General features: G+C 39.1%; 1 protein-coding gene across 4 annotated transcripts in view; it reads left to right on the forward strand.

Annotated features, from left to right (window-relative positions):
• Positions 1–24,211, forward strand: part of THSD4 (thrombospondin type 1 domain containing 4) — an 865,877-nt gene that overhangs the window by 246,093 nt on the left and 595,573 nt on the right. For all 4 annotated transcript variants that reach the window (XM_027852227.1, XM_027852225.1, XM_027852228.1 and 1 more), the window contains one exon: positions 16,202–16,304. In XM_027852227.1, coding sequence (XP_027708028.1) covers positions 16,202–16,304 — 103 coding nt within the window. The remainder of the gene's footprint in view (positions 1–16,201; positions 16,305–24,211) is intronic.

Below are 24,211 nucleotides of genomic sequence, written 5' to 3' on the forward strand. Positions count from 1 at the left end.
ACATATTATTCAGAAGTCTCTGACTTTTTCGAATTTCTATTAAGGATTCCAGTTTTCCCAGCAAGCGTTTAAAAACATCACAATTTTATCTGATAGTAAGGATCTTTCTTTTTTCCAAAGATATCCATGGTTACGTCCTGTCATCACTGTGGTGACTATGATTGATGGTGGTGGAAGCATGATTCATAAGAGAATAGTTGTTGGAAAATGGACAAACTAAACCAGTACTCTTGTCAAAATGCAAATTCACACACAAATGCTCATGAGCAGATCATGCTTAGTATATCTCTTATAAGTATGTTTCTGAGTAAAGATAATGGTAAATTGGCCTATGAAATTAAGTCCTTAGTCTAAATGGGAAAAAAGTATGTAATCCTTGTTATTTGTTCAATTATTTTTGAGCCTGTCTGGAAAACTAACAGACTCATAATTGATTTTGCTTCTAGTCCAAATGCATGGGTTAATTTGGACTGAAAGTAGTGATGTCTGTTTCTGAAAGATAGGAGGGCAGAGAGGATTGATGAGACAGCAAAAAGATTGTGGTGTAGAGGAAGGAAGCTGAGGCACCCCTGTCAGTGTCATGTCCTGGGTCTTGTTCCTGGTTATCACTTCTGTGGATAAGGACTTAAACTCTCTGCTGACATTAAGATATATTGTTTGAGGATGGGCCTGTAGTCTACATCACCATTGTCAGGCCCCCTTTTTATGTATGGTATCCAGACTCTAGAATAGTATAGGATCCAAGTGTATATCCTATCCCCAGACACTGGGGGAACCACAAAAAAAAAAAAACAGGGCCTCCAGATGATCTCTTCAAAGGTTATCCATAGCCAGATACCACATACAGAAAATGCAAAGAGAAACAAGAGAAGGTCTTCATGCCTAAATCACTGTGTTGCTCTTCCAAACATCACCTGGTCATTCACTCCCACATGTTTTCATTCACGGGATGATGAATAGAAACAACTGTTTTCATCTGTAAACCAAGCCTGCCCTTCTGCACTACTCGCATTTGAGCAAGGTTTCCTTATAACTCAGGTCAGGGCAGAACTGCCAGAGTTCATCTCTGGTTTGTGGCCTCAGCTTTGCACTTGATTGCTTTTTTTAAAAACCAAACAAACAAATAAACAGGTGGCCTCAATATTTCAGTGATGTAGAAACTGAAGTTATATGGATTATATGAGGTAAAAAGACATGAGAAGAGTGAAAAAGGTTTGGAATGATTATTTTTAAGAATATGAGCAGCTGATGTTATGTGCTGATGAGCAGTCAAAGAGCAGCTGAAGTTACATGCATTACAGTTATGATGTGTGGACTCAATGTGGTCTCTTGACATTCTCAAACAATGCTGATTAAGCTAGGGGTGAAAATGAATAAATGTGGAGGTTACAGCATGACTAAGGATTAAAACATGGGAATTGTCAAAAGTCAAGGTAAGGAATTTGAGGATGGTGCCTAGGAAATGATTTAAGTAACTTAGGGAGTAGGTGGAAGGCCAAATTAAGATAACGAGTGTTTGGGGGAATAGACTTGAAGAATAGGGAAGTGAGAAAAGATTATAAGGAGATTAAAGAGTAAGTTCAATGCCAGTGAGGTGGAGGAGAAGTGGACACATAGAGAGTTAGGTCGGAGTTGAATTTGAAATTTGTGGGTTTAGAACTAGAAGGTGCTTTAATGATTATCTGATGGAACCTGTTGCTTCCCTCAAAGCTCCCCCCCCCCAACCTTTTGGAAATGAGGAAGCCCAGAGATGGTATGTAAGCTGCCCAAAGGCACACAGGTAATAAGCAGCACTTTAGGATTTGAACCATGTCAAAGCCAGGATCTGACTCCAAATCCAGTGTTCTTTCCACTACCTGGAATTTGAAAGTTCAGGTATGTTCTCTTAGGGAAACTCGTTCTGGAGCTACCAGGCAGCCACCTGGGACCCAGAGGATCTTGTGGGAGCAATGAGAAAGAGGAAATGAGTTTAGAATTTTGTCATTGGATTAGTTTTGGCTTGAGTCCAAGGTGTGACCATATGATTTTTGTGGGAGAAGTAGAATAGAAATAAAGGCTCTTAGAGGGGAGAACTCTAAGGAAGACTTACAAGTATTGAAGTTATTTAGGATAATAACAAGGGGTTGAGTGAAAAGGTGAGGGTTGTATTATATTTATCTGTATAAATGCTTTTTTCCTTTTATTAGACTGTAAACTCTCTGAAGGCAGGACCACATCTTATTAATCTCTGTATCTCCTCCTGGTGCCTAACACAATGCATAAAACCACAGGTACTTAATAAATGTTTTTTTTTAATGAATAACTCTATGAACCAAGTATTAAATTTATTGAGAAAAGTGGGAAAACATCCTGGAATATTGTGGATGAAGGAAATGAGAGGGTGATATAATTCGGCTGCATGAACATTGAAGGAAGCAAGCTTATTGAAGAATGATGATTGACTGTTTTGGAAGAGAAAAGGGAGTATATTTCTCCTTGTGAGAGAAAAAGAAAAAAGATTGTAAATGAAGCAGCTAAGTGGAGCAGTGAATAGATTGCTGGTCTTGGAATTGGGAATACTTGAGTTCCAATACGACCTCAGGCATTTGTGACTCTGGGCAAGTCACTTACTTTGGTTTACCTGAATTTCTTCATCTGTAAAATGGGGATGATCTTAACACCTCCTCCACAGGGTCATTATAAGGATCAAATGAGATGACATATATAAAGCTCTTTGTAAACCTTAAAGTATTATATGGATTTGAACATTGTCTTTCCCATTAGATTATAAACCCCGTGAAGGCAGGAATTTTTTCTGTTTTTGTTCTTTTAATCCCCAGCACATAGCTATTATTATTATTATTATTATTGTTTATTTATCATTATTATTATTAATATTGTTCAGTCATTTTCAGTCATGTCTGACTCTGTGACCCCATTTGGGGTTTTCTTGGCAAAAATACTGGAGTGGTTTACCATTTCCTTCTCCAGCTCATTTTACAGAAGAGGAAACTGAGGCAAACAGGGTTAAGTAACTTGCCTAGGGTCACACAGCTGGTGAGTGTCAGAGGCCAGAGTTGAACTCTGGTCTTCCTGACACCAGGTCCAGAGCTCTATTCACTGTGCCACCTAGGTGCCCTTATTAGTTATAACACTCCGTAAATGTATTCTTAGAGGCAGCCTCATGTTGTGGATAGTTTGGGGCTTGGTGCCATGAAGACCAGGGTTGAAATTCAGTTTCTGATACCAGCTCCGTTACCCTGTCCAACCACTAAATTTTGGGAGACCTCAGGCAACTCCTTAGCATTTATCTACCAAGTCTACTTACCTGGAGTTTGCTGTACTGCTGATGTGGATTCTTTGGCTGGCCCATTGAGTTGGGGAGATGGAAAGCCAAAGAGAAACTCAAACTGGAGACAGTTTTAAGAGCAGTGATTCCTTTAGGGAAAAGCCAGGTTTCAGTGGATTCAAGGAGATAGGTAACTGAAGGATATAGAGTCTGAGCATACCTTCCTCCTCTGTTTTGAGGAGTGATATCTCCTCAACTGGTCTTTTGGTTTCCCTGGCTTCTTTTGAAAATCAGCTTAAAGTCAATTTTCTTCAGGAGTCCACTCTCAGTCTCTTCATCCACAAATGCTGATGTCTATCCTTTCAGATTCTTTCCTTCTACTCAGTTCTTATGTGTACCTTGTCATTTGAACATTGTCTTTCCCATTAGATTATAAACCCCATGAAGGCAGGGATTTTTTCTGTTTTTCTTTTAATCCCCAGCACATAGCTAGATTTCTGACATAGTCCTTGATACTGTCAAATGCTTCAACATACCTGACATGTAGTAATAAATATTTGTTGTCTGACTGAATAATGCAAAAGTCCCAAAGAGGGATAGGGATAGATGGAGCTGGACTGGACTTGTAATTGGGTTGGACTAATCTGCCCAGGAATATAAGTTGGGGGGACATGGAAGGAGATTCAGTTTACATCTTGGGTCATGATAAAAGATGATAGAGATTAGTGCAGGCTGGAGTCATAAATTTGTTTTAAAAGAGAAGGTATGAATAGATAGAATTTAGTCAATGAAGAGGGGCAGCTAGGTGATGCATTGGATAGAATGCTTGGGCCTAAAGTCAGGAACGACCCAAGTTTAAATCCAGCCTCAGACACTTCCTAGATGTGTGACCCTGGTCAAGTCACTTAGTCCTGTCTGCCTCAGTTTCTCATCTGTAAAATAAACTGGAGAAGGAAATGGCGAACTGTCCCACTATCTTTGCCAAGGAAATCCCAGAAGAGTATGACATAACTGAACAACAACAGTCGGTGAAGAAGCAATAAGTGAGTCCACAAACATTCGTTAAACACCTATTGTGTGCAAAAAGCAGTCCTTGCTCTCAAGGAGCTCAAAATGGAATACAACATAACAAATTAATTACCCTCTGAATTTGAGTTAAAATTCCAATCATATGGAATGTCTCAATGCTGGCATGAGTCCCCACAAACCTTTCTCCAAAGCTTTTTTCAGCATTATTCTGATAACAGTTTGAGTTGGGAAGGGGAGGAAGGGACTAGAATCCTACCTTCACATATCTTTCTCTCAGGTAGTCTGAAGCACTCCACAATATGACCCTAAACTACCCTTCTCGGTGTATCTCTCACTTGTTCTAACCCTGTGTTTCAGTTAAACTGGACTAAACTAATTGAAATGTAAAGAACAGATCTCCAATGCATTGATGTATTATTGATCAACCTTCCTCATTTACTCTCTCATGGTCTCTAACCCTGGCCTTTGGGAATGCCATTGATTTTTTTTTGGGGGGGGTAAGAATAGTAGGTTCCATACATCAAAGAGGTGTCAGACTTTAGCTGCAAAATTTCCTGAGTGCTCCCAAACCAAATTAGAATGTAATTGGGAAATATTTAACAAAATAAATTAAAATATAATACAACATAATTATTGTTAATTTGTGGTTTTCTAAGTCTGTTTGCTGCCCTAAGGGATCTGTTTCTACTTGAGTCTGATATTGGTGTTGTACATTATTCTCCCTATGCCCAATAGGCATTTGACATATCCACTTGAAGGCTGGGGAGGACTGGGCCCACGATTTTCTGACATGTCAAATGTCTGCAGACAAAGGAGAAAGGATATCGCTAGACATTAGCGTTCCTCTTTCTCCTAAATATACACACACCTGTGTCCAGAACTGTAGCTCATTTTGTGCCCAGGGCAAATACGAACAATGGCACAAATAGTTCAAAAGGTATCCTCAATAGAGAGCATGCAGATAGAGGCTTGAGTATCTACTGGGAGGGCACAGCCCAGGGTGGTGGGGGGAGAGGAGGCAGAGCTGAGGAGGAGTTTACCAGAGGATCCTGGATTGCAACTGCAGTCAATTCTTTTTAATTAGTCAGGCTGAGTCAAGACCTGACCTGCCTGCCAGATCACCTTGATCTGCCTATGTCCCACCAGTAGCTCTAGTGGAGAGGGAACATGGGGGTGACAGGAGGCTATAGCCTGATATCTGTGGCCCACAAATACCTCATCATCCTCAGCCACCTGCATCTGATTCTCAGAAGTGGTTAAAAGCGGGCAGAGAATAAGGAGGAACACCTGGGTGAGATAGATGGGCGAATACCACACCCATCACCCTATGGCCTGCTGCAGGTGGTTACAAGTCTTACTTTTCTACTACATAAGAGTTGGGGCATATAACAGATCAGGCTAAAGGATTCAGCTGTTGCAATCCATTTTGGATTTTGTGATTTTATTGCTGGAGGGAATTATTAGTGAAGAAATAACCTCTTCCAATGCATACCAGCTACTGCTCTGGAAGTTCCTTCCTCCCTCCCTCCCTACATCCCTTCCTCCCTCCCTTTCTCCCTTCCTTCCTTCCCTTTCCCTATTTTGCCCAGGTGGGAAGTGTAGCAATTTTTCATAGCTCCTGCTCCCCCCCCATTGGTATGGAAACTTTGATCTTCCTTCCCTCCATTTCTCCCTCCTTCTCCATTCCCCCTTTCTTCCTTCCTTCCCTTCATTTCTTCCTCCTTCTCCCTTCCCCTATTTTGCCCAGGTAGGAAGTGCAGCAGTTGTCCGTGGGCCCAACCCCCTCCCCCAACTGGAAACTTTGACCAGCTCTGTTTTTGACACAGGCAGGTTTGCCCTTTCTTGGCAGCCTGATGCCAACCCCTTTCCTCCCAGGAGCTAATCATTTTGGTGCCAGATTTAGTGTAGATATCATCCTCAGCCTCCTCAGAAGGGAAGATTAAAGGAATGCATCTGTAGGCATGTTAAAGTTTTATGGAATTTTCCAGGGAACACTTGGAGGCTAAGAAAGTAACTTGTCCAGAGTCAGCCACTATGTTGAAGACAGGACTTGACCTGTACCTTCCTGCCTCCAAGGCTGTATCTCTATCCATCATGCCACACTGGGTTGTGTTTCAGCCTTCTGTATTTTAATTTTTTTTAAAATCAGACCTGTGATTTTATCAGTGTAGGGAACTCTTGGTTGGGAACTTCCTTCACCAATGCATCTTCTCTGCAGCTTATTGTCTCAGAGAGTTAGTTGCCTGGGGACCATGAGAGGTTATGTTTTTCCCAGAGTCACACAGTCTGTGTTAGAGGTCAAATTCAGGTGTTTCTGACCTGAAGATGAGCTTTCTGTCTATTATACCACATTGCTTCTCTGAAATATGAAAAAAGCAGCAACAAATCTCTTTCCATTTCAAAAACCATAAAAATGCCTTACCAGTTTTTTTTGGGGTGCTTTGTGAGAATTGTAATGGGGGAAGGAAGGAAGGAAGCATGGCCAGGGACATCATGCTATAGTAACTTTGCCTTTTCAGATGACACATTGACAGGAATGGTCTTGTCCTATTGGAATATACAACTTAATTCTGAGAGATAATAATGTAAGGATCCAATGTCTGCAGTTAATGTTGCTTCTTACTCTGATCTCAGTTGGGAAATAACTCTAGCTGAGGCAGGTCTGATAGTGTTTGAGTAATTAAGGCATACTGGTTATCTTTGTGCCAGTTTACTCCCACCCCAGATACTATCTCTTTTTCTAGAGATGGTAATCAAATTAATGCTGCTATTCCTGGAAATTGTCTTATGCTTCTACTCACCATTCCCACAACTTCCCAAACCATACCCGTCTTGGGTGACCACCCCTGTTATTTGTGTTGTCTTCCTCTGTTAGAATTTAAGCTCTTTGAGGGCGGGGACTGTCTTTTCTATTTCTATCCCCAACTTTGCACATGTAGACAGTTCTTGCTTTACTTTGCATTACGCAAATTCAGCTCCGGCTCATGCTCCAGCTCTAGCTCCAGCATCCCAGGCAGGTGGAAGTAGGAGTGGTAGTAGCAGCAGCAGTGCCACCACCACCAGTATAGGTATAGCCTCCTGCCAGGTATAGCCCTTCTTCATTTCAGGGACTGAAGTCCTTCCCTCTGTGGGAATGCCAGGGATTGAAGCTGCTCAGGCTGCAGGGAGTCAAAGTGATGTGGGGTGTGAAGGTGGAGTTGGTGGGGAGCAGGCAGAATCCCCAGAGGGGAAAGGGAGGTCGGAGGAATGGTCTGTTTAAGTTAAGCTAGGACTGACTGTAGTCCTATACACTTATAAAATGCCTTTTGAATTCATTCCTTCAATTATCTTTCTGGGGTTAGGAAGCTTGGCCAAGATCCTGGAAATCAATGGAAAAAGAAGAAAAATAGGCAAAATCTTTGGCTGCCGTCCCTTAGCCAAAAAAAGCATTTGTTGAGAGCACTAACAGTGGAAAGAGAAGCTAGCAATATGGTGGAGGTTTGAGGTTTATTTTAGTTGCAAACACATCAATCACCTGTATCCTGCTTATCTGATCACTTAGGTGATCTCATCAGTTATCTGTTGAGCTTTTCTACAAAGGAGCTAAATATGCCTAGCAGGCAAGTTTATAGAGGTCTACACATTGAAATCTCAGTTTCATCTGCATGATCATGAGAGATTTCTTGCTTGGGGATCTAGAATGGTTGCCATATTCTTTGTTGATAATAAAACAAGGCAACCTTGTTGTCCTTACTAATGTGCAGATTTTCTGTACTTCAAGTTGAAAATTGAGATGGCACATGACATCATTTGCAAGATATATTTTTGAAAGAAATTTTTCCATAGACCTTATGTCTTCCAAAACCTAGATGATCTCTTCTTTTAAGGATAAAGTTTAACAGTCCAGAAATTGGGATCTTTGCAAAGAAAAACAAAAACAAAAACACCTCCCTGGCATTAGGATTGGAACAGGACTCTTCCCTCCCATTCTCTCGCTCTCAAAAAAGAAGAAGAAGAAGAAGAAGAAGAGAACAGTTGAGATACACAAAACTTGGGATATAGGCTAACCAAGCCCAATATTTATACTACACCCTCCCTATCTTTGTTACTGTCATCTACTCATCTCCAGGTCAGTCTATCAGTGTTTTTCAGTGACTTTAGGTCCTGACTCATGACCTTCTTCTCCAACCCATTCCCTCCATCATCTTCTGAGAATTCATCTTTTTTTTCTATTGGCTTTCCTTGCAATTCCCTCAACAATCTGATCATACAATTCCTCAGCACTTTCAATTCCAGTGACCTCCTCCTCTGCCTCATTTCAGTTGTTCACTGACCTAATGATAACCTTACCATATCTCAGGATTGTACCTCCTCTGAAATCCACAAATTTGGATTTTTGCTCTCTAATGACAATCTTTTGTCCTACATACTGCATTCTCTTATGCCAACTATACTTATCACTCTTGTGACTGTTAGTCTCTTGGTTTATCCCATCACCACTTCTGTGGCTTCATCAGGCGTCTAAATTTAAAGTTGTCCATAGGTTATAGAAGATGACACAGAAGAAACCCATACTTTGTAAAAATGTGTAGTATGATTTTTAGTTTTACGTATGTTTCTATTATTATTTTCTATTTGATAATTTTTTTAAAGACAATTTATAATTTTTAAAAATTAACCTCCTCCTGGGTATGTTATAGAATTTAAAGGGTTGCCTATTGATTATGGAGTGGCTGAACAAATTATGGTATATGAATGTAATGCAATATTACTTCACCATAAAAATGATGAGAGGTGATTTCAGAGAATCATGGGAATTATGACCTGATACAGATGGAAGTGTGCAGAACCAGGAAAACAGTTTATCTGAAGACAACATTGTTAAGAAAAATGACTTTGAAAGATTTAAGAACTCAGATCAACCATGTCTCCAGAGGACCTGTGATGAAACATGTTACTTCCTGACAGAGAGGTGATGAACTCAAGAAAAAGAAAGAAAGAAACTTTTTTAGATATGGCCACTGTGTGAATTTGTTTTTGCTTGACTGTGCTTATGTGTTACAAGACTTTTTTCCCTCTTAGGTTTTAATTGGTAGGGGAAGTGAGAGAGATGATTAGGAAAAGGAATGCCTCCCCCCAAAAAAGAGGGATATGGAAACATTTTTAAAAAAACACAGAAGAGAACAGAAGGGCAAAAGGGAGCAGAAACATACAGGACAGTCTTGAAAGTAGGGTTTAGAATCAATTATATATTTTTTAAAAAGCTAAGTGGCTTTTTTTTTGCCAATACAAATGAAGCTATTTGAGTTTTTAATAAAATTTAATATTTAAAACAGCTCTTTACAGATACATCCAGGACATTCCATTCTGTAAACCCTTTCAGAAGCTCAAGGTTCAGTTCCATTTAACAATAGAAAAACGACAATGGAATCATCAATTTTTAGTAAACGTGGCCTGAGTCTTTAAAGTGCAAATCTAATTTTCTCTCAACCTAACCAAAAGGCTACTTCTGTTAGGAGGTTAGCAAAGAAATATGGTAAAATGTCATACAAAAAGATCAATTCTGATCATATGGGAACATGATTTCGTGTACAATCCTCTTTTTCTGTTTTGCTGTGTACACGAAGATACTTATTATTGGGAGTGTTTAAGTTCAGAACAAAAGAAATCAGAGTGAATTGTTGTTCAGAAGTGGGATGGACTAGGTGATCTTTGAAGTCTCTTCCAACTTTGACAGTCTATGGATTTTACTTTGAAGAAATGATTTAGATCCATGAATACCTTAGGAAGAGAGGGTTGGGGAGAAAGAAGAGGTCTTTCTTTGGAATCAGAAACCTTGATCAACCTCTCTCAGAAAAGCTAGTTACCTGATAGCTGAAATAACAACCTTGAGTTTCAGGAGACTTGTGTCAGGGTTCTGCAAGCTCGTTTGTTTTGGCCAACTCAGAAAAGAAGACAAAATGTGCACTCGATAATCATTATTGATTGCTTACAAAACTCGTAGTCACTGGTAAAAATGTTGTTCACTTCTAAAAAAACAAAAATGGCCGAAGAGAAGTAGCCCTTGGCAGACCTTCTGGAAGGAGTCAAGGAAGAAGTCTAGATATTTGGCTGAAACTTCTCTTCCTCCATCCTAGCTACCAATCAGGCTTCTACAAGCTTGGAAACCTTGAATTTTGGCAAGGCAGAGGGCTCAGGTCTGACAAATAGGCTGAAATGTTGGGGTTTGGCTCCTTCTTCCAAATCTATATTCAGTACAGCTGAATGAATTGTAGGAAGTTGCTGTGACTACCCTTTTGATAGAGTCCAGAGTAATTAATGGGAAAAGAATGTCAGTTCTAGGCAGACTTTATGATGTACATCCTTGGCCTTGACTTTAGTTAAAATGATGTGATGCATCTCTCGAGGTACTGAGAGTAATTATGAAAAAGGAAAGTAAATGAATTCTTAGACTGTGGTCTCTGGGGTAGTGACATCAGACCCAACCATGCTTATCTTAAGGTAATTCACATTACTAACATCCTGGTTAGAGACTACATATAATATACTTTTTTATCCATGGGAATTAGAGCCTGCTGCTAGGTCATCAGTGATAACTCATTTCTCCTTTCCTTGATTTATTGTTCTGAAAAAGATCTCCATCGTGATTTTAGGTTATTCTCTGATATGACAAATAGGCAGTCTTTAAAACTGACATATAGAGTTTTTCTTTAGTTGATAGTGTCTGATCATTAACATTCAGGGTGCAATAGACACCTTTTCATGGCCTTAGGAGGTCAGGCATTTTATTCATTAAAAGTTTTGAGAGGCAGCAAGGTATAGAGGGTAGAGGCCCAACTTTGAATCAAGAAGAGTTGGGTCTAAATCCTACCTCTGATGGGTAATGACTTTGTGACTCTGGACAAGCCATTTAACCTCATAGTGTCCCAGGCAATTCTTCAAAACTGGAAATTGGGGGTAGCTAGGTGGCTCAGTGGATAGAACTCTGACCTTGGAGTCAGGAGGACCTGAGTTCAAATCTGGCCTCAGACACATAACACTTAGTTAGCTGTGTGACCCTGGGCAAATGACTTAACTCCATTGCCTCATCAAAAAAAAAAAACCAAACAAACAACTACCCAGTAAAACTGTGAATTGCAGAAAAAGTACCAGCCTGTGTTGATAAGGGGAGCCTCTTCATTGACATTTCCCTATACCAATACAACCACAGATCTGGCCAAAAAAAAAAAAAGATTTTGCAAAGGGGTTATTTCTTTAAGATTGGAAAGTATTTGGAATTGGGAATAAAATAATTATTATTCACATTTAGGTAATACTTTAAGGTTTACAAAGCACTTTTCCTGTCAAATAGTACTCTCATTTTATTGAGGGGGATGGGGTGCAGTATTAACACACAATAGTATAACTTGCCTGCCCAGAGTCACATGCCTAGTAAATGTCAGAACTAGGACTCCTAACCAGGCCTCTTATTTCCACATCCAATGTTCCTTTTACTATTCCTCACTATCTCAGAATGGCAAGTAAATGGATCTTTAAATGAATTTGAATGTGGCTGTACTATAAGAAAAAACTACTGAAAGAACAAGTCATACTTTCTGAAAGTGGTTTCCTAAAATTCCTGGGACATTCAAATGATCCCCTTAAGATCCTTCCTATGTTCTAGGAAGTCAGCCATATGACTACTATTTGCACATGCAATTGATGTTTATTATTCAGTAGATAGCAGATGAATTTCAGGCCCAATAGATGACCCCATTGATTTGTATTTGTCTACTTTTTAGCACAGTGGAACTGACTGTATCAAAGCAGTTGGTGTGTTTATGACCATTTTATCAGAGTTGGAGCATATTTCATTATTTTAAATGGTTACAGAGGTTTCTAGTTCTTGTATTTTTGCTTTTATAGCATATTGTTGGTAGGGTTATAGAAGTCAAAGCTAAAAAAACAAAACAAACAAAACAAACAAAAACCTGCCCATAACAAGGTGTATTCATAAGCAATTGGCTTCTGGGATAAAACTCCATCCAAGCCGGTCGAATGCCTGGGGGTTGGCAGTCCTAATTGTTGGTCATATCTATGATTTGTTTGCTGCTGAGTCTTTAGGATTACCGTCCTCAATTATAACTTTGTTTCTATGGGAAAATATGATCTGCTTTATGACCGTCTGCTTCATGATTTAGTTTTCAGAACTGAATTCTGACCAAAAAAAAAAAGTGGAAACTGACGGTATTCTTCCAATGTTCACTGTGTTGGGCTCAGATTGAATCCTGCATTTCAACCACTCATCTACCTTTTCAAACAGCTGACCTGTGTGGATAGTGTGGTGATCTGTGGATCCTTTAAACTGAGAGCATAAGAAATTCTTTATTAGAGGCATAATACTTATCACAGCTGTACTCAATAACTAATAATCTCCTTGGGGTCAGAAACTGTTATTATCTTTTGTATCTCCTAGCATAGGGCTGGACACACGGTTACATTCTTGCTGCTGTTCAGTTGTGTCTGACTCTTTGTCAGACATACCCTCCTCATAGATCTGACAGGTAGACTGACTATCTGACTTTTCCTTGCTCTTCTAATTTTCCTATGGTGTCACCCTTTATGTCTAAATCATGCCAAAGGTCTGTCATATCTAACTTTTCTAATATTCTATTCACCTCCTTAGTTTCTTTCTTGTTTATCTTTTGGTTGGATTTATCAAGGTCTGAGAGGGAACAGCTGAGGTCCCTTACTAGTATAGTTTTGCTGTCTATTCATTCTTTCACATTTTCTTTGCTAGATCAGAAGGGATACACAGTTTGATTTCCCTTTGGGCATAGTTCCAAATTGCCCTCCAGAATAATTGGATCAGTTCACAACTCCACCAACAGTGCATTAGTGTCCCAGTTTTCCCACATCTTCTCCAGCATTAGTAATTTTCATTTTCTGTCATATTAGCCATACATAGCATGCCGGACCCTTCTGTCTTCCACTGTCTCTTGAAGTCTGTCTGAATTCATGTTGTTTTGATGACACTATCTATCCATCTCATCCTCTGCCATCCTTTTTCCTTTTGCCTTCAATCTTCCCCAACATCAAGATCTTTCCCAATGAGTCTCATCTCATTATGTGACAAAAGTAAGTTTCAGCTTCGGTATTTGACTTTCCATGAATATCCTAAATTAATTTCTTTAGGTATTGACTGATTTGATCTCCTTGCTGTCTAAGGGACTCTCAAAAGTCTTCTCTAGCACCACAATTTGACTCTCACAGCCATCCATTGCTATTAGAAAAACCATAACTTTGACTATACAGATCTTTGTCAGCAAGGTGATGTCTCTGCTTTTTAGTATGCTGTCTTGATTTGCCATAATTTTCCTTCCAAGGAAATTTTAATTCAATTTTATTTTTTTAAATAGTATTTTATGCCCCCCCCACCCAGTTACATGTCAAGAAAATTTTTAGCGTTCATTTTTACAGGATTTTGAGTTGCAAATTTTTCCCCCTCCCTCCTTCTCCACCCCTCTTCTGAAAATGGTAGGCAGTTTGATATACTTTATACATGTGGTATCATGTAAAAATATTTCCATATTAGTTATAGTTGTGAAAGAAGAAACAGATCAAAAGGGGAAAAAAGCAGGAGAAAGAATAAAGTAAGTGAAAAAAAATTTTTTTGATCTCCATTCAGAGTCCATCAGTTCTTTATCTGGATGTGGATAGCATTTTCCTTCATGGGTCTTTTGTACTTGTCTTGGATCATTGTACAGCTGAGAAGAGTTGAGTCATTTGTAGTTGATCATTACATAATGTTGCTGATACTGTGAACAATGTTTTCCTGGTTCTGCTCATTTCATTTTGTATCAGTTCGTACAAGTCTTTCTGGTTTTTTCTGAAATCTACCTGCTCATTATTTCTTATTGCACAATAGAATTCCATTGCATTCACATATCACAGCTTGTTCAGTCATTCCCCAATTGATGGGCATCCCCTCAATTTCCAATATTTTGCCACCATGAAAAGGGCTTCTATAAATATTTTTGCACATGTAGGTCCTTTCCCCCTTTTTATGATCTCTTTGGGATATAGATCTTGTAGTGGTATTGCTAGATCAGAAGGGATACACAGTTTGATTTCCCTTTGGGCATAGTTCCAAATTGCTCTCCAGAATAGTTGGATCAGTTCAGAACTCCACCAACAGTGCATTAGTGTCCCAGTTTTCCCACATCTTCTCCAGCATTAGTAATTTTCATTTTCTGTCATATTAGCCAACCTGATAGGTGCGAAGCAGAACTTCAGAGTTGTTTTAATTTTCATTTTTCTAATCAAAAGTGATTTAGAGCACTTCTTCACATTCCTATAGATAGCTTTGATTTTTTCATCTGAAAACTGCCTGCTCATATCCCTTTACCATTTATCAATTGGGGAATAGCTCGTTTTCTTGTAAATTTGATTAAGTTCTCTATATATTTGAGAAATGAGGCCTTTATCAGAGACACTTGCTGTAACAATTATTTCTCAGCTTTCTGCTTCTAATCTTGATTGTGTTGGTTTTTAATTTAATATAATCAAAATTATCTATTTTACATTTTGTAATGTTGTCTATCTCTGGTTTAGTCATGAATTCTTACCCTCCTCATAGATCTGACAGGTAGACTGACTATCTGACTTTTCCTTGCTCTTCTAATTTTCTTATGGTGTCACCCTTTATGTCTAAATCATGCCAAAGGTCTGTCATATCTAACTTTTCTAATATTCTATTCACCTCCTTAGTTTCTTTCTTGTTTATCTTTTGGTTGGATTTATCAAGGTCTGAGAGGGTACAGTTGAGGTCCCTTACTAGTATAGTCTTGCTGTCTATTCATTCTTTCAACTCACTTACCTTCTCCTTTATGAATCTGATGTTACACCACTTGGTGCATATATGTTTAGTATTGATTTTGCTTCATTGTTTATGGTACCTTTTAATAAGATGTAGTTTCCTTCGTTTACTTTGTCTGAGATCAGGGTTGCTACCACTGCTTTTTTTTTTTTCACTTCAGCTGAAGCATAATAGATTCTGCTCCAGTCCCTTACCTTTATTCTGCATGTGTCTCTTTGCTTCAAATGTGTTTCCTGTAAACAACATAGTGTAGGGTCCTGGTTTATGATCCGCTCTGCTATCTACTTCTATTTTATGGATTAATTTCAATTTTCTTTTAATTTCATGGCTGCAGTTGCCGTTTGCAGTGATGTTTGAGCCCAAGAATATAAATCTGACATTGCTTCCCTTTCTTCTCCCTTTGTGTGCCAGGAAGTGATGGGATCAGTTGCCAAGATCTTAGGTTATTTAATGTTTATTGAGTGAATGGGTAAAAATCCATTTACTTGAATATTTTCATTATACTCTATAAAGAACCAAATAAAATAACAGATAAAGTGTTTTGCAAGCCTTGAGACATTATGTAAATGCAAGTAATGATGGTGATGATTATGAATATAAAATATATCTCTTGCCCTCCAGGAGCTTCTAGCATAATTACGGGGACAGGCCATTTATGTAAGGAGATCCTAATGTAAAAAGTATTAATTGAATGGTATAAACAATAAATGCTATTGGAATTTACTTCATTTGAAGAAGTGAGAGGTCAGTTTAGGTTCTGGTGCCCCGGGGAGGCTTCCTAGAGGAGGTAAGACAAGACCTGGACTTAGAAGGAAAAATTAAATAAAGGAAAGACAAGCAAAAAAGTATAAAGAGAGCATTTTAGGTAGGAAAAATGACTTGAATAAAGGCAAGGCAATGAGAATTCACTAGATATTTATGGGAAGTACATTTGACCAGTTCTAGAGGAACAAGGAGAGGACTGGTCTAATCAGAGGCTGTAATTGTGGGATAGAAGATTGGGATCAGACTGTGGAAGAATAACAGATCTGGACACTAATTATGTATTTTGACATTTGTTCTAATAGCAATGTCCAGAAAACAGTAGAAACATCCGGGAGGTACAGTGCGCATCCTATAACAACAAGCCTTTCATGGGTCGATTTTATGAATGGGAACCATTTGCAGAAGGTAAGAGAAAACCTAGATAACTTATGGTAATTATTTGCACAATTTCTCCTGATTCTTTTGATTATTGAATTTGAATTTATTGGTTTACATATGTCATAGGTGTCTTGTACAGGGGTGGAGAATCAGATTTGTTCTGTGAAGTTTGGATTCAGTCAAAGGGCCACATTTGAGGACCTAGAGGGCCATGGTTTCCCACCCCTGGTCTAGCATATTATTTACAATTGTTTTTGCCATTGAAGACTTGGAGTTGGAGGGTTTGTCCTTGTATGTAACCCTTGAGAAGCAGACTAGAAAAGAAACATTTAAAGCCTTCTATTTTCATTTTAAAAAATGATTTAATGTTATATATTGGTGCAGCTTGGTGACAGTGACCAGAGTATTGGGGATTTCTTTTATTTGTTGATACTTAAAGTTCCAATATGTTTTTATAACTAAGAAACAAATGGACTTGTTGAACTTGTTTTGTTTTTTGTCAAGAACAAATTTTTATTGGGGGGGGGATGAATCTACAGAATTAAAAAAATTAGCTATTTAATTTTTCTCATTTGTTTTTTCCCTTGGATCTTTTTTTATTGGGGGGGGCATGTTCCTTAAGTATGTATTGTGCTGTTGCTAAAAGGGAAATGGGGTCAATCTTTTGAAAGTCTATTCTTAATCATTAAGTATGTCATTTAATATCACAGGAAATAGTTATGCCCAAAGTCTGATAGCAGGAGAGAAGAGTAGAGGAATTTAATTAGAGGATTTAAGGATGAAAGTAGAGATAGATTTGTTGATGTGGGGTTGATAGATGTCGCTAGTTCTTATCAGAGAACTTTTATCTTCTTGTAAAGTTGCATATAAGATCATCTGTTGAGAGTAATGGTGGTAGAGTGGAAGATGGGAACTTACTGTGATAGGTCAAGAAAAGCTATGTCAAGGAAATTTTTAAAAAGCAAATTAAAGGATTGACAGAGCCTTATGGAAGATCTGATATTAAAGGCAGTTGTGAAATAACTGCCCATGGAGTCGTAGGGTCACAGATTTGCTTCTGGAAGGGGACTTAAAGGTCATCTTGTCCAACCCCATTTCATATGGATGAGGAAATTCAAACTCAAGAGGAATGAAGGGGCTTGCTCAAAGTCACACAAGGTGCAAATTGTAAAGTTCAGGAAGTAGAGCAAGTTTAGAATAGTTTGGAATGAGGCAGATAGATAATGTAATTGATGGAGTTCTGGCCCTGGAGTCAGGAGTTCAAATCTGTCCTCAGGTATTAGCTGTGTGACCCTGGGCAAATTAACCTTTGTCTGCCTAGCTTCCCACTGAATGAAATAAAAATAAAATAAAATAAAATAAAAATAATAGCACCTATATGCAGGGTTGTTGTCGAAATAAAGAAGGTAATATTTACAAGGTGCTTTGCAAACCTTAAAGCACTATATGAATGTTGGTTATAATGCTAGCTATTAGGAATGAGCAATTGGACTGGGGGTAGTTAGGGACTGAATGAAGATAAAATAGAGATCTTATGGTGAATAAAGAGCAGGTTAAGTTGACTTGGGAGAATGTGAGAAATGACTAAGAAGTTTGTGATTGAGAGGGGCAACACCAACCTCAGTTTCTGGACGTGGAGCATTGTCCAGGGTTGTGGCCATACTGTTTGTGGCTGATGTGGAGTGGATATTATCAGAGGTAAGGAAAAGATTGAGGGACAGCTGGGTGGCACAGTGGATAGAGTGTCAAGGCCTAGAGTCAGGAAGATCTGAGTTCAAATCTGGCCTCAGACACTTGCTACCTGTGTGACCCTGGGCAAGTCACTTAACCCCTATTGTCCTCAGTTCCTCATCTGTAAAATGGGGACACACTGAAGAAGGAAATGGCAAACCACTCCAGTATCTTTGCCAAGAAAGCCCCAAATGGGGTCACAAAGAGTTGGACATGACTAAAAACTATTAAATACAGCAACAAGGAAAGGATGAGGGGATCAGATAGTCTGTCATTGTGAATGCTAAAGTTAATAGGTATGATGACAGGTGATGAGGTAAGAGCAAGAATGTCAGTAAACGGCAGAAATTATGTGAGAAGTAGAATGTATCTTAGGCAGGCATGAGAGGGTGGGCAACAGAAGGTATGGGCAATATGCAACATTGGTAAGGATTTTTAATATAGGGAGGACCTCTGAGGTACTAACTAGCCTAGAAGGTAGCACACACACACAAAAGATGTTTAACGCTTTTTGTTGGTGGTGCATATGTATAATAAAGGTGGGGATGGTGGACTTTGCTTTGCTTCATTCTTGCAACTTCATTTGTATTTTAAGTACAAAATGAATGTCTCCAGTCGACTTCTTCTTTTTATTTATTTATTTGCTGACTTACTTATTTATCCACCTATCTATTTATTCATTTAGTTATTTAGTGGATGGATGGGTGTAGGTGTATTCCCGGAACATAAGTCTTGAATAAATGCTTTTTGAAGGATTCTATGTATGAGCATGTGTGGACACATACAAACAGATTAAGCTTTGAAACAGGTTTTGGGGGAGGGGGTTAAGGATACAGGTTCATAATCAGGGGTTTAGTGGGGGTTAAAAGGAATTTTCCAAATTATGTGAGATAGTTGTCTGGGGCCATAAACCTCAAATCAGCAATAGACAAAGAGAGTCAAAAGAATAGACATAATCTTAGCCTGGGTATATTCTGTTGGCTGAAGCATTCGCTGCCTGGCTAGGTGTAGTCAACCAGTACTTATTGGGGGAGGGACTTTTTAGCCATTGCACCTTAGGTGGGTGGTTGCAGAGAACAACAGGTGGCCGTGGGGAGCCAATGTGAGGTAGCTGGTAGTAGAGAGCTACTCAGTGACCACAAGATCAGTGGAAATGCCAAGCAGAAACAACATGACAATCAGGTATGGTACCTGGCAGAGAGAAGCATGATTGTATCACCAGATGTCATTGTTTGCTCTGAAGAGTTGGTTGTGTGAGTTGTCATTGCCAAGTGTGTACCCTGGCCACGTGTTACTTCATCACATCTGTTCTCTCAGCCTGTACTCTACCCCACTGTTGAACCTCACGTATTCATGGAGGCAATCTTTTTGCTATTGTTGTTACTTAATGTTCTGTGTTACTTGATTAAGTGTCTTTTGTTTCACACAAATATTTTCTCTGACTGGTAAAAAAAGTAAATATATTAGTGTGAGCCTGTGAGCTATGGTTTTGAGTAAATACTGATCCCTATGTATCCTCTAATCTGGGGTAATTTTGGGGGGGCCTATGAGGGTGTGAGTACAGTTGTCTCTGGGGACGTGGGGGACAGGAGCTATACTAGCTAGAACTCACTGCATCACAAGGATCCAGGTATTTCATAAACAAGTCAGTTAAAATGTATTCACATAGGGGCAGCTAGGTGGTATAGTGGATAGAGCTCTGGCCTTGGAGGCAGGAAAACCTGAGTTCAAATCCGGCCTTATTTGACGCTTACTAGCTGCGTGACCCTGAGCAAGTCACTTAACCCCGATTTGCCTCACCAAAAAGCAAAAAAAAAAAAAGTATTCACAATTAAGTATTATAGTATTTACCTATGTGTCTATATGTGGGTTAGCAGTTGTTTTATTGGGAGGGAGTACCAGTGAAAGAAAAGTAAAATCCATCAACAATGCCCACCATCAAGTAAGCTGCTCACATCATCATTTCCCCATGAATTGGAGTTATACTGTCAAACAACAATGTTTTGCGACTTTTTTGGCTGTCTGCCAGCTTTTGTTATCTGAAACTGCCTGGAGTTTTGCTATGATGGGCTATGAATACTCCTACTTGGTCTCATTTAACTACCCTCAGCTCATCTAGAAAGCATTTTGCAACTAATTGGAAGTATGGTTTAGTGGAATGAGTGTTAAATGACCTCTTAAGAGAACTGTTACAGCCATTATTCTTCTGTCACTGATTAGCTGGATGATCTTGAGGATGTCACCAAATTTCACTGAACCTCAGTGTCCTTGTTTGAAAGTGGGATAGTTAGATAACTGATACTAAGATTGAGTTTTAAAATGAATTCTCAGTGCAGTGATAATTGTCTCTTCAACTCTTAACACTGTTCTGAAAGTACTTTTCCCAACATAAAGAATGCTTGAGTCAAAGTATTGACATCTCGTGAATATTTTATATGCATGTCTGGTTTATACTCAAGTCAATTCACCATGCATTTTTAAAGTGACTGTTATGTGCTAAGCACTTAGGATATAAAGACAAAAATGTAAACCATCCCTGTTCTCAAGGAGCTTACATTCTACATATGTTCCTAATTCTTTTGGTATTTTAATATGGATATTTGGCTAGAGGCAGAGAAGTGATAATAATGGAGGCAACCTGGTGCAATGTATTGGCACTGGAGTCAGATAACCTGGGTTCAAGTCCTGTCTCTGATGCTTGCTACCTGTGTGGCTTGAATTGGTTTTCTTATCCTTTAAATGAGGGGGTTGGACTAAATGTACTCTGTGGACCTTCTAGCTCTAGCTCTATGATACCTATGGCTCACATTTATACAGCACTTGGATGTTTTCAAAACACTTTACAAGTCTCTTATCATACCCATTTGACATATGAGAAGCCTGAGGCTCAGATATGTATGGTGTCTTAGTCAGCACCACAGCCCCAACATTCTATAATGACAGGTGGTTAACAAATATATGATTGAGGGCCTTTGGCTTCTGTATGAATCAGCCATGAGGTTTTTGTGGTGGGTTAATTATCATCCATAAACCTGACTTTCAGTGAAGGTCTGTACAAGAAAATGGAAGATTATTCATCAAAGTACCATTTTAATTGTAATTTTCCATGTAAAGTTTATGAACATGTTTCATTTTAAATTCCTGGATCAAAAATGTTAGTAACTGAGACAAAGTCTGTCTTCCTTGTGATCAAAAGTCCCTTGGCCTTTGTTCACCATGGAGATTACTTTGATTTAATTGTCTTTCCTCTTCAGTTCTCAGGATGACCAAGAGGAGTGGCTAATGGTCCTGGAGTGGGCGTTTGCATTTGATGGCCTGATTCTTATGCTGGATTTTTGGGTTTGTTTGTATGCCTTTTCAGCTCACATGTGTCCAGTTGGTCAAACAGCTGCACACATTTAACACAGTGCCATATAGAATAGTAAACACATTCTCCCACCAATCCATTCATTTGGCCAGATGGTTCTTCTTAGGCACTTAATCTTGTTTCCTGGATATGGTGACCCTGTCTTTTGGTAAGGTCTCTGGGAATTTTTTCTCACAGCACTAGTCTTACCGTTTGCAAAGGCCAGCTCTAGTGGAGCTAAAATAGACTGTTAAAAAGGAAGACTTCTGTTTTGCTTTCCTGTTAGCACCTCTTTAAGGTCAGAGGTTGATATTGTAGAAAGTAGTGCCTGGGTCTGTATGCCACCAGCCTTGTTATCAAACGTTTATGAAGTGTGTGCTATGTGCTCAATGATAGGGTCCCTGATCCCTATCATGAGCACAGCCTAAGGGAAAGGGTCCAGAAAGCTGAATTAGGTAAAAACCAACTATTGAGTCTTTGGCACAAATTGACTTCAGACACTTCACAGAGTCATGGCAATTTCAGAATTGGAAAAAAGACCTTGGCAGTCGTAGACTTCAACAAAGAAAAAGGAGGAAGAGGAGAAGAGAAGGAGAAGAAGAAAAAGAAGAAGAAGGGAAGAGTAGGATGACGAAGACAAAACAGTGGGCAAGTCCCCTCAACTTCTAGGGCCTTTGTTACCACATCTGTAAAAAGAAGGGATCAGGGTACATGGTCAATAAGGTTCTTTCTAGTTCCAAATCTATGATCCTATGGTCTCTTCTACAGTATATCCAACAAGTGATCACATCCAGTCTTCCTTGAAATCTCCAATAAGGGATCATAGATCTTTAGCTGGAAAGGACTTCAGAGGTCATTTAATCCAAAGCTCTTATTTAGCAGATGAGGAAACTGAGTTCCAGAAAGCACATATACGACTTGTCCAAGGTCACATAGGCAGTATGTATCAGAAATGGAATTTAACCGATCATATCTCTACCTATACAATGGAGAGAGATCCAAACAGGGCCTCTCTGATTTGTTACCCCACTCATCTTGGGTATTGTGGAAGAAAAAATGATGAACTTAGAGTTGGATGGATTTGATACACAAAATAAGTAGGGAGACAATAAATGCATCTAGCTATTCTCAATGAAATAACTCTACCAGGAGTGGGGGTGGGATGGAGTTAGGGGAGGAATGTTAGAGTGCCAAAGGAAATGGCAAATGGGATTGATGAGTTACTGTCTGTAATCTGTGAAAGGTCACTGGGAACAAGACAGGAGGTGCCACAGAACTGAGGAAGGGCAGATGTTGTACTGACTTTCAGAGAAGAGAAGAGTACATACGTTGCAAACTATAGACTAGAGAGCCTGTCTTTGACTCCCGACACAATTCTAGAATGTGTTCTTCTTAAAAGAATGGTCAGTGAACACCTAAATAAGGATGTGGTGATCACAGAGTTAGCCATGGTTTCATCAGTAGCAAGTCTTGCCAGACTCAACTCTTGGAAAAAGTTTCTGGCGTGATAGGTCAAAAGAGTGTCATAGATTTGCCTAAATTTAGTTTAAGGTATATTTTTATAGTTTACCTAGATTTTGGCTGCCATGGAGCTATCAGGCATAGCTAACAAATTAAATGAGAGTCAGGATTTAAAAAGCTTTTGATAAACTATTATGATTTGTCTCCTCCTCTCCAGACTACTTTTCATCTTGCTCCAGTGGTCTTCTAAACTAGGAAATGGATTGGAAGGCAATGGTATTGTGCTGGAACCCAATACCTCTTCAGAGAAATCATCCCACTTTTGGACAGTTCTGAGTATTAGAAAGTTTGTCTTCGCTTCAAGTTCAAATATGATTCTTTGCAATTTCCACCCATTGCTTCTAGTGCTGCCCTCTATGCCAAGGAGGACCAATTGAATCCCTCTTTCCCATGATATTCCTTAAAGTACTTGAAAACAATTATCGTTTTCCCCTTGAGTCTTTTCCTCTTTATACTAAATATCCCTTGTTTCTTCAACCGAACGTCATATAGTTTGAATTTAGGGTTTCCTACTATCCTGGTTTCCCTTCTGTGGACACTCTTTAGCTTATTAATGTCCTTTCTAAACTGTGGTGAAGCTAAACAGAAGGCTCCAGATGTGATATGAGTACAGCATAACTTTCTCCTCTTGGAAGCAATGCATCTCTAAATTCAATACATGATTTCATTAACTTTTTTGGCTGTCATATCCCATTTTGTGGCCCATTTTAATCCCAAGATCTTGTTTCCAACAAACAGCTGCTTAACCATGCCTCTAATATTTTCATCTCTTTGGGCCTTGGTTATTCATAAGTAGAATGAAGGAGTTGGACTAGATGATCTTCAGGTACCTTTCGGCTTTAAATATTTGATGTTGTGATATTGTATTTGTGAAGTCAGTTTTTAACCTGAGATTTCCCTATGTGCATTCTAAATGCTTGATCGCCTCCACAGGTCTTCCATGAACATGGACAAACAAATAAAACAAGTAGGGCACAATTGATTGACTCAAATGAAAAGTCTAAGAGATGTAGTTTTCTGGGTAATTAATAATTAGGCTAGCAGATAGAATAAATTGATGTCAGTGGTTCTCTTGGAAATCATAGACCCTGAATGGAAGCCCCTTGAATGTTTAAATACCTTTGGAAAAGGGGCTGTCCCTGATGGATGGAAATCAACTCTGGTTAACAGTTAATGAGAGAATGAATGTTATAATGAGAGCTGAGCCTTTTCTAATGAGGGGCTGGGTATGGGACTTTGATCATGTCAGCACTCTAAAAGATTCATCTCAAGCCAGACCTTCAAAGGGATCCATCTCCACCTAGACCATTTGAGTTGAACACAATGGGCCAGAATT

The sequence above is a fragment of the Vombatus ursinus genome, unplaced genomic scaffold (genome assembly GCF_900497805.2).
Source record: "Vombatus ursinus unplaced genomic scaffold, bare-nosed wombat genome assembly UNPS02009205.1, whole genome shotgun sequence".
NCBI classification, from domain to species: Eukaryota; Metazoa; Chordata; class Mammalia; order Diprotodontia; family Vombatidae; genus Vombatus; species Vombatus ursinus.